Source organism: Micropterus salmoides, unplaced genomic scaffold (assembly GCF_014851395.1).
Source record: "Micropterus salmoides isolate LMB-PRFRI ecotype aquatic unplaced genomic scaffold, ASM1485139v1 Ms_hic_scaffold_12, whole genome shotgun sequence".
In the NCBI taxonomy this organism is placed as follows: Eukaryota; Metazoa; Chordata; class Actinopteri; order Centrarchiformes; family Centrarchidae; genus Micropterus; species Micropterus salmoides.
This window is the reverse complement of record NW_024040263.1, coordinates 10,507,130-10,519,851: the sequence shown is the minus strand read 5'-3', so window position 1 is coordinate 10,519,851 and position 12,722 is coordinate 10,507,130. Positions and strand designations below refer to the sequence as shown.

The 12,722-nt window shown below is 38.3% G+C and overlaps 1 protein-coding gene across 1 annotated transcript; it reads right to left on the bottom strand.

Moving 5' to 3' along the window:
• Window positions 1–416: 416 nt before the first annotated feature.
• Window positions 417–11,169, bottom strand: LOC119898956 (arachidonate 12-lipoxygenase, 12R-type-like). Its single transcript, XM_038713302.1, has 14 exons — window positions 11,001–11,169; window positions 8,968–9,169; window positions 8,750–8,831; window positions 8,454–8,576; window positions 8,247–8,350; window positions 7,515–7,681; window positions 6,353–6,496; window positions 5,773–5,976; window positions 5,325–5,411; window positions 5,063–5,232; window positions 2,546–2,667; window positions 2,313–2,413; window positions 1,431–1,601; window positions 417–1,234 (listed from the first exon to the last, which is right to left on the bottom strand). Exons 1-14 carry the CDS (start codon window positions 11,145–11,147, stop codon window positions 1,055–1,057), a joined length of 2,004 nt encoding a protein of 667 aa, XP_038569230.1. The 5' UTR covers window positions 11,148–11,169; the 3' UTR covers window positions 417–1,054.
• Between the last annotated feature and the right edge of the window lie 1,553 nt (window positions 11,170–12,722).

Sequence of the window (12,722 nt, the reverse complement as noted above, 5' to 3'; positions counted from 1 at the left end):
CGATAAGCACCTCTGTTTGGAGACTCAGAATCTTTAATGGTCCCTCTTTACTAAAGACAGTTTTGTTTTTGAATGTCCCTACCAGTAAATAATAACACTAATAATAAGAGATGATGTAGGTAGGTAATTATGATTATAATGATCTCGCAGGTGCTCATCATTATGTTGACCTTAATGACTCAGTAGTTACTGAAAATGAACTACAACACACACAAAGTTTTAAATGCAGACATTCACACTTTAACACTACAACATAGCGTAAGATAAGGAAAAGTTTCTATGATATGAAGAATGTGTTGAATATAGGGACAAATAATGAAGATGTTTAATTTAAATATCCAAAATCAAATTTTTTTTTGTGTGATTATTAAATGACAACTCAACCACATTCGTTTTATATACACATGCATCATGTTTATTTTCTTTTCTAAGAAACAATGCAACCTTATATTTTGCATTTTACATTTGTAATTGTGAGGAAAACTCATCTTTTTTGGAGAGGATAGACATCCAACACTGATGTTATGAATCTGTTCTTCATTACATGCAGCAAGAACAGGGCTGCAATATTTATTTCTCTGGTGACAGGAACCTTCTTTCTTCTACAGAATTAAACATAGTATGCCCTAGGTGATCCATACTTGTTTTCACATGAGATGAAACACTCAGAGGTTTTGTATTCCTTTCAGCCTATTTTCTAACATACAGACACATTACACATAGTAAATTTAGCCAAACATAGGTCCCTACACTTATTTATGCTTCATTATGTCAAGGCACAATTTACTTCTAAAGTGTTACAATCATTATACAAAATAATATTTTTCCTACAGTGATTTCATTTGATTAGATGCAATGTGTATACAGTGACAAGCTAAGAAGATTTAAGATGTGGATTACCATTTAGAACAGTACATTTTGACCAAGTTGGCTGTATAACAATCACAGATCAGTCACATGCAGTAGTTTCTTTACACTATAGTATCAGTCAGTATCAGAACAGGCAGTTCCTACCTTTCTCACTTTTGTTCCTATGAAACTGAACAGCTCATACTCAAATGGCCACACTATTTTCTAACTCCATTGGATCCAGGTATGTGTACGGGACGTCCAGACTCTGGTTTCTGACTTTGATGGCTACACTTAACACTTCAAGCTCTTCTTGAAAATCCATTATCAGCTGGCAGGGAATTTTCTCACTGAAATGATCCTCTGGGTAGTGGCCAAGCGGGACCTGATAAGATCAATGAAACATTTAAAAAAAAGATTTAGAAACATCAAACTATTGGCAACATAATGTACACCTGTAGGAAGTGAGCAGGACTTTTTTTTTGTCTCAAGTGGGTATTTTGGCTCATATTGACCTCCCTTACACAACTTGAACTGAAATGTTAGTTTCTGTAGTTTTTTATGAAGTATTTGGCACTTACGAAGTCAGAGGAGTCCTTGCTGAGTAGCCACAAGGTGGCCATTCCCTGAACTGTTGTGTTGATGTCAGGGAATGTCTGCAGCATCGTGGCCTCGCTTGTCGTCCCCTTTGTGGTTGGTGGAGGAAGTTGCAGGGAGATGGGAGTGTTGGGCATCCAGCCACCGTAGTCATACTGCAATTGATGAATGATTGACAGATGAGTGATTAATACTTTTTTAAACCATGCCATGTCAATCTGTTGGTCAGTCGGTCCACTACTTTGGTCAACACTAAAATAGTTCAACATCTATTGGATGTATTTCCATGAAATGTGGATTGGAATAAAAGACATGGCATTGGTCCCCAGATGATCAATCCTAAAGACTTAAGTGACCCCCTGATTTTTCCTCTAGTGCAACCATGTGACTGACATTTGTAGTTCTGAGAGAAATGTCTCAAACTTTCTGCTGGATTGCCCTCACTTTGGTTCAGAAATTCATGTTTGCTGCAGGACGAACTGTAATAACTTTGGGGATCCTCTGACCTTTCATCTAGTGCCATCATCAGATCAAAATGTTTATTTGTAGCAGCATAGCTTTACTGTATGTACTGCTATGCTAATTACCAAATGTTTGCATGCTAACATGGTAAACTAAGATTGTGATCTTAGTAAACATTATACCTGCTAAAAGTCAGTATGTTAGTATCATCATCATGTGTTAGCATTTGTTCCATTTAGCTCAAAGCACCACTGTGCCAAAGTACAGCCTCACAGACCCGCTATCATGGCTGTAGACTAGTACATATTAAGGGGTAAAGGCTTGTTTACAGTACACAAAGTCAGGTGTCACTGGTGTCTCTCCAGTTTGAAGTAAACTGCAAAAATAGCTTTAAAAGTATTCACCTGTCCAGAATTCACAGCAGAGTGCTGTGCTGAGCCAGTGAAGATCACCATGGTGACAAACTTGACCAACTCTGCCACGGAGGTAAATTTCTGTGGAATCCCTGAGAATTAGAGAGAATAAACTGCATTACTTAAAGATATCTAGACATCTTAAAGTTTGACATATGTTTGCATTATGATAATATAATGGCACGTTTATAATCATGAAGATTGAGCTTTTATTTAAAGCTCACCTGTGCATGCTTGGGAAAGGAATCCATATTTAAAAATGTCCAGAATCCACTTCTGCAGTTCGGAGTCTTGCTGGACCTCGGCGTCATTCTTGTAGTAGAAGCTGAGCACTCCCTCCACGAACCTTTGAGAAATTAGGAAAAATTCTATAAAACACACTACAGCAGAAAGACACTCTTTTCTAAGACAATTTAAAGGTCATCTCTTTAGAATGATCAGATCTGTTGTTTCTAAGATTTTGATGCAATATTAGACATAATGGATCATACAAATTTATTAGGATATTATTTTCGGAAGCATGCCTATTTTCTTTCTTGCAGAGCGTGAGATGAGAAGATCACTACAACTCTCATATCTGTGCACTACATATGGAGCTACAGCTGTGTGGCAATTAGCTTAGCTTAGACTGAAAGCAGGGGGAAACTGCAAGCCTGGCTCGCTTCAAAGTTCAAATGTCATCTCTGAATTTTATCAGTACGCATTGTACCTCCTTTGTTTAAGTCATACACAAACAAAAATGTAAAATTGACAAGTTGTGTTTTTTTTAGGCAAACAGTGACTTTCACCCGGTGTCTCATATTTCCCTGGCAACCACATAGTAAATAAATATATTTCTTTCATATTTTGTTTTAAAGTCTTTGTTTTATTTAAGCCCTAAATATTCTCTCAGTCTAATACTGTCCCCTGTGCAATAATACAAAGGATTATATTCGGACATCACCTGTAAAGCTGCAGGACTCAACTACATTGATGATTGCTTTTTGGTAAAACCGACACTTTTAGTGCTGTAGAGTAGTTATGCCCATCCTCTCATTTCACCTAGGTTCTCTATCAAAGTAGTTCAGGCAGGAACATTTAGAACATTTTTATAGCCCACTGCCAGACCATAGTCAATCAAGAACCAGTAGCTAAGGTTTAGATCACCCATTTATCAGTCATCTCTTTAAGGTATTGTTAATCGAACACCTGGGCCACTCGACATTTAAAGAGCAACTCAACAATAAATCAAAGCAGCTAAATTGCAGCAGCACTGCTCTTATCTTTTCTAATAGGGATCAGACCTGCAATGTTATTTGGAAGACAACATTCAGAAGCATGAGTACTTAAAACCTGGCCTTCATTGTGTTAAACAGAGAAGTGTTTCTAATATTTTGTCCACGTCATTTACATCAGTGAGGGTGGACCATTGTTAATAAAATCTCTCAGTTTAACACAATACAACAGGACTACAAATTGCAGCTTCCAAAAATTATTATGGATGCCTCTTCTCAGTTTCAACAAAAACTGAACATTAGGGAGGATTTATTTCAGGGCTTTGACTATGTTAGTTTTAGCTACCTAACCTAAAGTAAGTGATTCTATAGAAATCCAACACCATGATAAATACCATGATACCATGAGAGCAACACAGCAAAAAATGTAACTAACATTAGTTAGGTTGTGGGTTAGCACTGTAATTATAGTTGCTGCTGCCAAGCTAACATGCAGAGAGGACGAGACGGTTACGCAGTCTGCCGGACCATAAGGAGATATTGACAGAATTTGAGCACAATCCGGAGATGGAATAAAATGTACTCTCTAATCCTACATTTATATAATCAAGTTGCTTCCCTATGTAAATGCAATAGACTGGGGGTGCTGTTTCACTCATTGCATTTGTCCACTTTAGAGCAGAGTAAGTCTTTGAAAATGAAATGTCAAATGCTGTTCTCATTTTCATTTTCACATAGTTAGAAAATGGCATTTTAAGTTTAATTTTGACCTAAAAAGACAATGAGAACATAAACATGTAAATACAAAAGACTGGGGGAGCTGTTTTGCTAACTGCATTTAAATAAATTCTACTTTGAAAGCCTTTGAAAATGAAATGTCAAATGCTGTTTCCATTTTCATTTTAATATGGTCCTAGAATGCCCACACAAGTATGTGATAATGAAAATGAACATTCAAAATAACTTTAATTTTTACCTAAATAGTACATACATATGTGGAAAATGAAAATGTCATTGTGGGATTACATTTTCATTTTCAAGTTTGCATGATAATTTGAAATTAGTCCCCTACATGATTCCATACTTCCCTGTGAGGATTGGTGCTCCCTGCTGGAGTAATCTCATTAACACAGATGTGCAGCATTTGTACTCACCAGCTGATCTTCCCTGTAATCTTTACCATCACTTCAGTTGAGGAAATGAGCATGAGCATGTGATTCAGTTCTTTGCTTGGTTTCTAGCATAAAACTACACTAGTTATATTTAATGACTTTTTTCCCTGGATTCTCTGATGTCAGGCCTAACCCTCATCTTAGACACACACTGTGCAAAGCATGTTTATTTCACTTTAGTGTGCTTCATGGCATCTAAATGTCTTCTAACTAAGCCCAACACAGTGTAAGCCTTCATATTGTGCAGCATGGCTACTTCACGTCACTAAAACATCTATGATTTTGCACCAATATAAATATTGTAAAAAAAAATATATATATAAACATAATGCAAAATGGACACTGCGTATAATACCTGTGGATAATATCCCAAAGCTTGAGTCCATCATCCCTGTAATAGAAGTTGGGCACAGCCTCCAGCCCACGCTCAGCAATGTCGTCTGGTATACAGAGGGAGCTGTAGGTCACTGAGGACAGTGATCTCTTCAGGATTGTCATCATACCCTCTCCACCAGAAGCTGCAAACTGGGGAACAGTCAAATATGTAAGTATTATATTACGAGAAAAAAAAACTTTAATTAGGTAATGATCTACTGAGTGTCTTGGTCTATTCGTACCTGTGTAAAAACTCCAGTCTTAGATATTAGAAGAAGTCGAGCCAAGTTGTTGATCTGCAGAGTGTAGCGAGTGTGAGGTATGAGAAGCTGAAGGAAAGAGAGAAATATGTTAGTAACACTATTACTTGTTAACAAAGTCAGAAGTCTAGATGCTTATATATCATTTAGCAGTAGGAAATACTTGCAAATCTATACATATTAAAATATTATGGTTCATAAATTTTGGAAGATTAAAAAAAGTTGTTAAAAGTATCTGGATAATATTGGCAGCTACAGGGCTCATCAGAGAGCCCTGAGTCACCAGGTGGAGTTCTTCTTTATTATGTTATAAGCTGGTAACATAACATAACTGGCATTACGAGCAACTATATACAATATAATCCACACAGTCTACTTAATGTGAGGAATTCCCGACAATGAAAATATGTTTAGTATCCCTCACAGTTACCTTGTACAGTGGATGCACCATGGGCACATTCCGCAGCAGTGACACGGCAAAAACTTCAGCCAGCAGATGAGTGCACAGCAGGTGAACGTTGAGTTGATGCTCACTGAAATCTGCACTTCTCACAAAAATCTTGGCCATCAACCAGTCGTACTCAGAATCAGTAGGAAAAAAGATGGGATTGTCCACTGCTGGAGTCTGCTTCAGCTGCAGGAGAACAAAGGGGGATGTGGTTCATTCAATCCATTCCATTACTAGTCTTACTTGGTCAATAATGTTAAAGAACTTTCTGTAATTGTTGTAAGTTTGCCTATTTACTGCAGGTTTGTTCTGCTTGGCAGGTTTGTCTTTGAAGTTTAATACTCTGTTGGTCCCTGAATGGGGAAATTCCTATTTTCATCAATGCTTGTGTGTCATGTAAATAAGTTAAATAAGTTTGTGTCACACTCAACAGTCAGTCAACTTGGATATGGCTCGGGCGCAGGCAGGAGAGGTATCTACATTATGGTTTGAATGATATGCATCTTAATCAATACTCTAACTTCCAGCTTTACTATTAGCTATATTTGAGTGCTAATCTTACCTGAATAGCAATGGGCATCAGTTTATCATCAGGTGTCTTGTGGAAAAGGACGAGCGGAGCCATCAAGTACTGCTTCTTCCCATTGATGGTGTTTGCTGTCAACCCATCCAAACGCTTGTAGTCACTCAGGAAAATGTTGCCTTTCTGTTTGGAATTTTAGTGAGGATGAGAAATGATTTGCTTTAATTGAGTACAGTATGGTCAACAATATTTTAGATTGGGAGGGACAATACAAGTGCTAGATTGGAACAGTTCGCAAATCGTGGACTCATCTTCAAAATAATGTATTTCGGGAAGAAATTAGTCCCTTCCAAATTTTTGCATTGACCCTTTTTAAGATACCAGGGGCCTAATTTCAGTTAAAAGATCAAACCTTAGACTGTGGTTAGCGCTGCTCTGCAGTCTGTTTCATGTATCAGGTTTCAGCCTACTTCTGGGAACATAAAACGTCCTTAAACTTCAATCACAACGCAAACCAGGCCCAGTTTCAGCTAGGTTGTTCCAATATTACTTTTCTCTGTTTGTGCAGGCAATGTAACAGATGTGTGGGGGGTGGTGTGGGAAGCGACAGATAGATGTAACTGTGCGAACAGTTTTAACTGAGTAAGATAAAAGGTACCGGTTAAAAGAATTTTGGGAAAATCATTACTTTAACTGCATTACATTTGGATACATTCATCACGCTGTTTTTAGTTAGGCTAGCTATTATTTTCTACACATGCCTATACTGTAAGAGGCTGGTGTGCTGATCCCAAATCTGATGTCATTCTGGAAGAAGCGTAGGAATGCCCCGGTGTTCACACCATAATGACAGAGGTGGGACATTTTCATGTCATGATTATTGAAAGCATTTTGAGAATCACATCATATAAGCGTTCTTTGTTAAAATATTTCATTAAGCTTTCAATCTCCTCTTGCACCAAATTTGTGCAAGGACACTGCTAAGAGTAGTACACTAAAGAAACAGGAAATGACATTTAACTGTCGCCAGTGACTTGGGTTCTGTCCAATCACAAACAAGAAGTGTTGCACCACCTTTTCTGTAATCTGAAATGTTTTATGTGAAAGGCCACTGTAATACAGTGCGGATATTCAGTGGACATATAAGTTCAACATGCAATTCTACAGTAAATGTGTCGTGGAACAAAATCAAGACAATTACCTTCATTTCATCTTTCAAGCTACACTGACCACTGGGGAAGACCATGCCATCAGTGACCGGAAAATGATCAGGCAGAGATGTACAACGTCGGATCAGCATGGGGTTGACACCATTCAGATACTGGTAGCCGAAAAAATCATCCTCCTTCCAATGTTCCTTGACATAGTCTGGAAAAAGAAGGAGTTTGAGTTTAGTGATTTTGGACTATGAAAATCTTGCTAGACGGTATTTGCAGTTGGGACATCTCTTGCTGGAGACGCCACTTTTATATTTACAATCAATAAAGAAGTTCAATAAATCAATCAATCAATCTACTGTATACTAGTTGTCTTACCTGCACACTGCTTGTCAAACAGGAAAATGGGAAACAATGCATTTCACAGAATCCAGAGTCACAGACATGAATAGACAATGTTCCTAGTCAAATTCTATTGCCTCTCTAGAGTCTTGAATATATGCAACTAAAATGTTTTCTCAAGAGCAAAGCCTAAAATTAGGAAACTTCTACCTGTTTAGATATGTACACAAAGGACCTTCTGTTCTTTCTGTCCTTTCTCTCGTTTAATGAGCAAAATAGAGGCCAATAGATTTCAGCTTACTTTAGGAAAACAACAGTTTTAATATTGTTATATTGAAATACAGTTGATTATCTGAATGGCCACAGTTGAATGTATATGTACTATCATGCTTATGGTATCAAGTATTCCATAAAACTACCATGATATACAGTACCTGATATGTCAGTCCGTTTGTAGCAGAACACCTGACTGATATCTTGAATATTAGTCCAGTTCTTCTTGCAATTAGCCAGTCCCTTCAGTTGCAGCTCAGTCAGGCTAAAAAAATATATTATCCCTTTAATGGTTTGATAGACAGGTAGGTAAGCAGGTACACAGTTACAAAGATAGATAGACATGTGACAGAATTTGAGGACTTCACCTTGTGAATGCGGTGTAGCGAAATTCTGTAGTCTTGGTGAAGGAGAAGCGGACCTCACAGGGCAGAGAAAGAGGGTTTTCTGCCTTTATGCAGTGAGGTATTCCCTCTACATACACATCCCAGCTAGGAAAAACAGAGAAGACCATTCATGTAATGTACTGCAATTTTATAGTATAATACATTTTAATAAACTCTGGTGGTGGTAAATGTATTATTACATATCTTGAATATATTCAACCAAACATGGAAGAGGTTTGGATGCTGTTAGTTCCTGTCTATAAGCTCTGAACTCTTACCGATAGTCTTGCTCTCGCTGCTTCAGCTCCTGCTGCCGACTGTACCTGCCAAGATGATGGTTGTCTTCAAAGACTGTCAGAGCTTAAAGAAAAAAACACATTAATGTTTAAAATTATTGATATGGTATGCTGGCATGAATTTACTCTTTATAAGCCCTTTTTATAATCTAGCTTTCAGAAGTCTTTTCTGTCTTCTGTGGTCGGTGAACAGCACAAACCTGTTCCCTCTCTGAAACGGTGCACCTTGCTGTCAGAGATCCAGTGGTAGATGGGAAAGTTGTAGGTGTCTCCCTCAGGGGATTTCACTTCCACCTTGGCAGGAAACCATACGTCTTCTGGGAACAACGGGAGAGGCTGTTTGTCTAGCTCTATCAGGACCAGCTTTCCAATGGAGACTGGGCAGGACACTGTAGAACACACCTGGAGTAATGACAGAAATTATTTGAAAACAGTTATACATGATGTGAAGAGAAAGTGTGTTTAATAACCAAGAACTGAGCTGTAGCATCCCAATAACTAGCATACAATTACTCAGGGGCAGCCTTAAGCATCTAGGGGCCTGTTTCAAGAGCTCATGTGCCCCCTCCCCAAAAAGAAAAACATAAAAGAGAAAAGAAATTAGACTATAATTCAGTTTGCATTAATAATGATATATATTCGGACTTCAACTTAAATGCATTATCTGCACATTTTTGCCTAACAAAGGAAACATTTTTGTCGTTACATTTCTGTTTTCTAGACCTTTAAAGGACCAGAAAATAATTGTCACACAAATGCACAACATGACTCTAATCACAAATAACCAGATGTTGGAAAACATTTGTGTACATAAACTTACATAATGTTTATATTTCTTTATAGATGATACCTTTATTCATTTGCTGTATGTTAGAGTATTCTAACATAAAAACGGCTGAGACTGAAAAGTGTGCCAACAGCGCCCTCATGAAAATAACCCATAGTATTACTATTGTATACCATGTTTGTCCTATGGTATGTTTGTAATGTTAGTATTTTTCACCAGTTTTTTCTGTATTGTTATTTTATCATCTATAGTAGCACTATAATATTTCAATACATCTCTAAAGTAGTCTTAAATTATTTTGAATTGGATTGTATTTTATAGTGTTTCTGTAGTTGTTTTTTGAACACACAATAAAACCTACAATGTTATAGTAAATGTATAGTAAAGTAACTTTCTAGAGTGCATCCAAAAACATGTAGAAAACAATAGGCAATGGTTTATGAACACTATAGTATAATAATGCCTTCACGATAAGATCACCATAGCAAACTCAATAGTAGGCCTATTGCTAGTGTCAAAAAACAGAGAATTACTAAAGTAATAGCCTACTGATATCACCATTTTATTGTTATTATTGTTTTTTTTTGTGTTATCTCTATAACAATAGACGCCGGTCTATATATAATGACGTCATACTAGCCTAAATGGTGCGGGATATTCAAATTCATTTGAATTGCCAGAATAACTTATCTAATAGTTATTAACAACAAATTACAACGATTTGATCATGTTTTACACCTCAGCAGACAGCAAACACCAACAAAGGCTAGTGTATGTCCAAGCAGCAGCTACACAGTCAACAAGAGGAACTAATGAGAACTGAAGGAGATGAAGAGGGAGAGAAAGCGCCTGGAAGAGCGAGAGATGTGACCCACGATCAGCTCATCATAGTTTATCACAATGCAGCCGTTTCATAGAGACGAGCATAGGCTATAACGCGGGTCTGTCTGTCGCTTTTCCCGAGACTCCATCCTGCCACACTTCACTGGACTGAAGAGTAGGCTACCATTAGGCATCACGGTCAAAGAGGGATGAGGGAGTTGCTGCACCCCATCTTCCCGTGTCTATGTCGCTTCCTTTTTATATAGGCCTATAGTCTATGGTCACTAGGCCTACACATAGACTGAAATAAATGTTTTATTTCAAAAGTGGGTAAATTATTCAATTCAGTCGGGCCCTTTGGAGTGCGGGGCCTGCTTCAATTGAAACGGTTGAAACAGCCGAGGCTGCCTCTCTAATTAGGCTTAATGCAGAAGGGTGCACAAAATAAAACTGCATGCAATAGCCTACAAATTTTATGAAGCTCATAGGTTGACAGCTCCTATCTTGTTGCTGCACAGTTGGCAAGTGTTCACATCAGCTTATCTAAATTGTTATTCATTGTGTCTATAATCATATAGGCCTATAGGCAAAGTTGAAAAAACATTTAGAAAAGGTTAGACTTACTGCTCCTCCGCCGAAAGATAAATTGTGGTCCATGAGGCACGTGCGTTCGCTCTCCCCATTTTCGCCCACCAGTTTAATAAAGACACTGTTAAAAGTTCTGGCACCGAGGAGATTACCAGTGGATACTGTTACTTCATAATCCACCATTTTTACTCTGGAGAGCAGAAGAATCCTGGTGGGGAGAGTGAAGAACAAATAACCAATTTCAGCATACATTGGGTTTACTGTCACTATATGATGCATTGGCAAAAGGTATAACAACTAATAGCCTAACCTATTAAATTAGCCGTTCTCTGATGAGTCTAACTGAAAGCATTTCATAAAGCATGTCTCTTACCTGTTCACGAGACCAAGAAGTTCCTGTGATGAACTCAGGGTGCGAGCTAGGCAATAATGGCTTTCGTGGGAGCTCACCTTTTTATTTGGAGGTCGGGGAAGGCCGAAACTCGCCAATCCGGCCCTTCCCCCACCATACCCGGATTTGGATCGCAGACTGAGTGGGATTTAGAAAGTTTCTGTTCTTTGAGTTTAAGTGAGTGAAGTTTATGATATTGCTCTGCCATGCTTTTGGTGATGGCAAGAAAACCATTCATGCTGGTATCTTTATTAAAGTCAATTCATTGGGAATAATCCTCATGAATCATAGGCTACATTAATTATAGCCAATTTTATAGCCTATTTTAGGGATGATCCATGAAATCAAGGGCCTATGGCTGAAGGGGCACCCATGAGATTTTAAGTGTCACACTTCATTTGCTGCATTCTGGTGACTTTTTATGCACCAATTTGTACTTCAAGTACTCTGCTACTCTCAACATGAATTTATGGGGAAAAAAGAGTAAATAAGAGTAAAGCACAATTGCATGAATTATATTAAGGATCTAAACATCAGATAATAGACATGGGCAAAGTGTTTGGTCTGTCAAAATAAACTATTTGGTAGGCTGTATTTGGAAGACAGAACCAAAAACCCATTGATAAACTATAGCAAATGAGCTATAGACCACAGAGATCACTATGGTGGATGCATTACTTGTAAAACACAAATAAATGTGTGACCGGTTGGGTTGACAAAAGGGGGTGCATAAACCAAACTCAGGGTTGGCAGCCAACTGCCTCTTCCGGTTGGGTTGGTGGCGGGGGGAACATGGTCAGCAGCTTACTGCCTTGACCGGTTAGGTTGAGAGAGGGTGGGACTTTCTTACTTTCTCTCACAAATTAGTGATTATGTAGCCTAAGGCTTTGAAAACAGAACTTTTACTTAAGCAAATGATCTATAGGCCTACTTTTTCCACCACTGTATGTTATGTATTTCGATTTGGAACACTGAACCATTATTTGAAAGTTTTGGTTGCACATTAGTAGCCCGCAGTTAATTTGAGGGGCTTTGGCAGTGCTCCTCCTGTTCCTCCTTGCACAAAGGAGCAGATACCAGTTCTTCTGCTGGGTTGATGCCCATCTATTCACTATCCAGCTCTCTTCGTGCAAAAGCCTGTCTCTTGATATCTACTCTATGCTCTTGAGACTATGCTGGGAGACACAGCAAACCTTTTTGCATGTATGGATGTGCCCTCCTGGTGGAGCTGGACAACCTGTGCAACCTGAATGGGCTGCAGGTACTGCATCAAGGTAGAGAACAATCAGTATCAGACAAGATAAGGAGAGAGCAATTGTCTGTGGCCACCGCCTGAAAAACCATTCCCTTTTAGGGGGGTTGTCTTG

Bases quoted from the DNA above. Each gene is read 5' to 3' on its own strand.
- LOC119898956 (XM_038713302.1), bottom strand. From the start codon at position 11,147: ATGGTGGATTATGAAGTAACAGTATCCACTGGTAATCTCCTCGGTGCC. The intron at 9,170-11,000 runs GTAAGTCTAACC...TCATTACTCCAG, and splicing joins TATCTTTCGGCGGAGGAGCA to GTGTGTTCTACAGTGTCCTG. The intron at 5,412-5,772 runs GTAACTGTGAGG...TCTTTCCTTCAG, and splicing joins TGGTGCATCCACTGTACAAG to CTTCTCATACCTCACACTCG.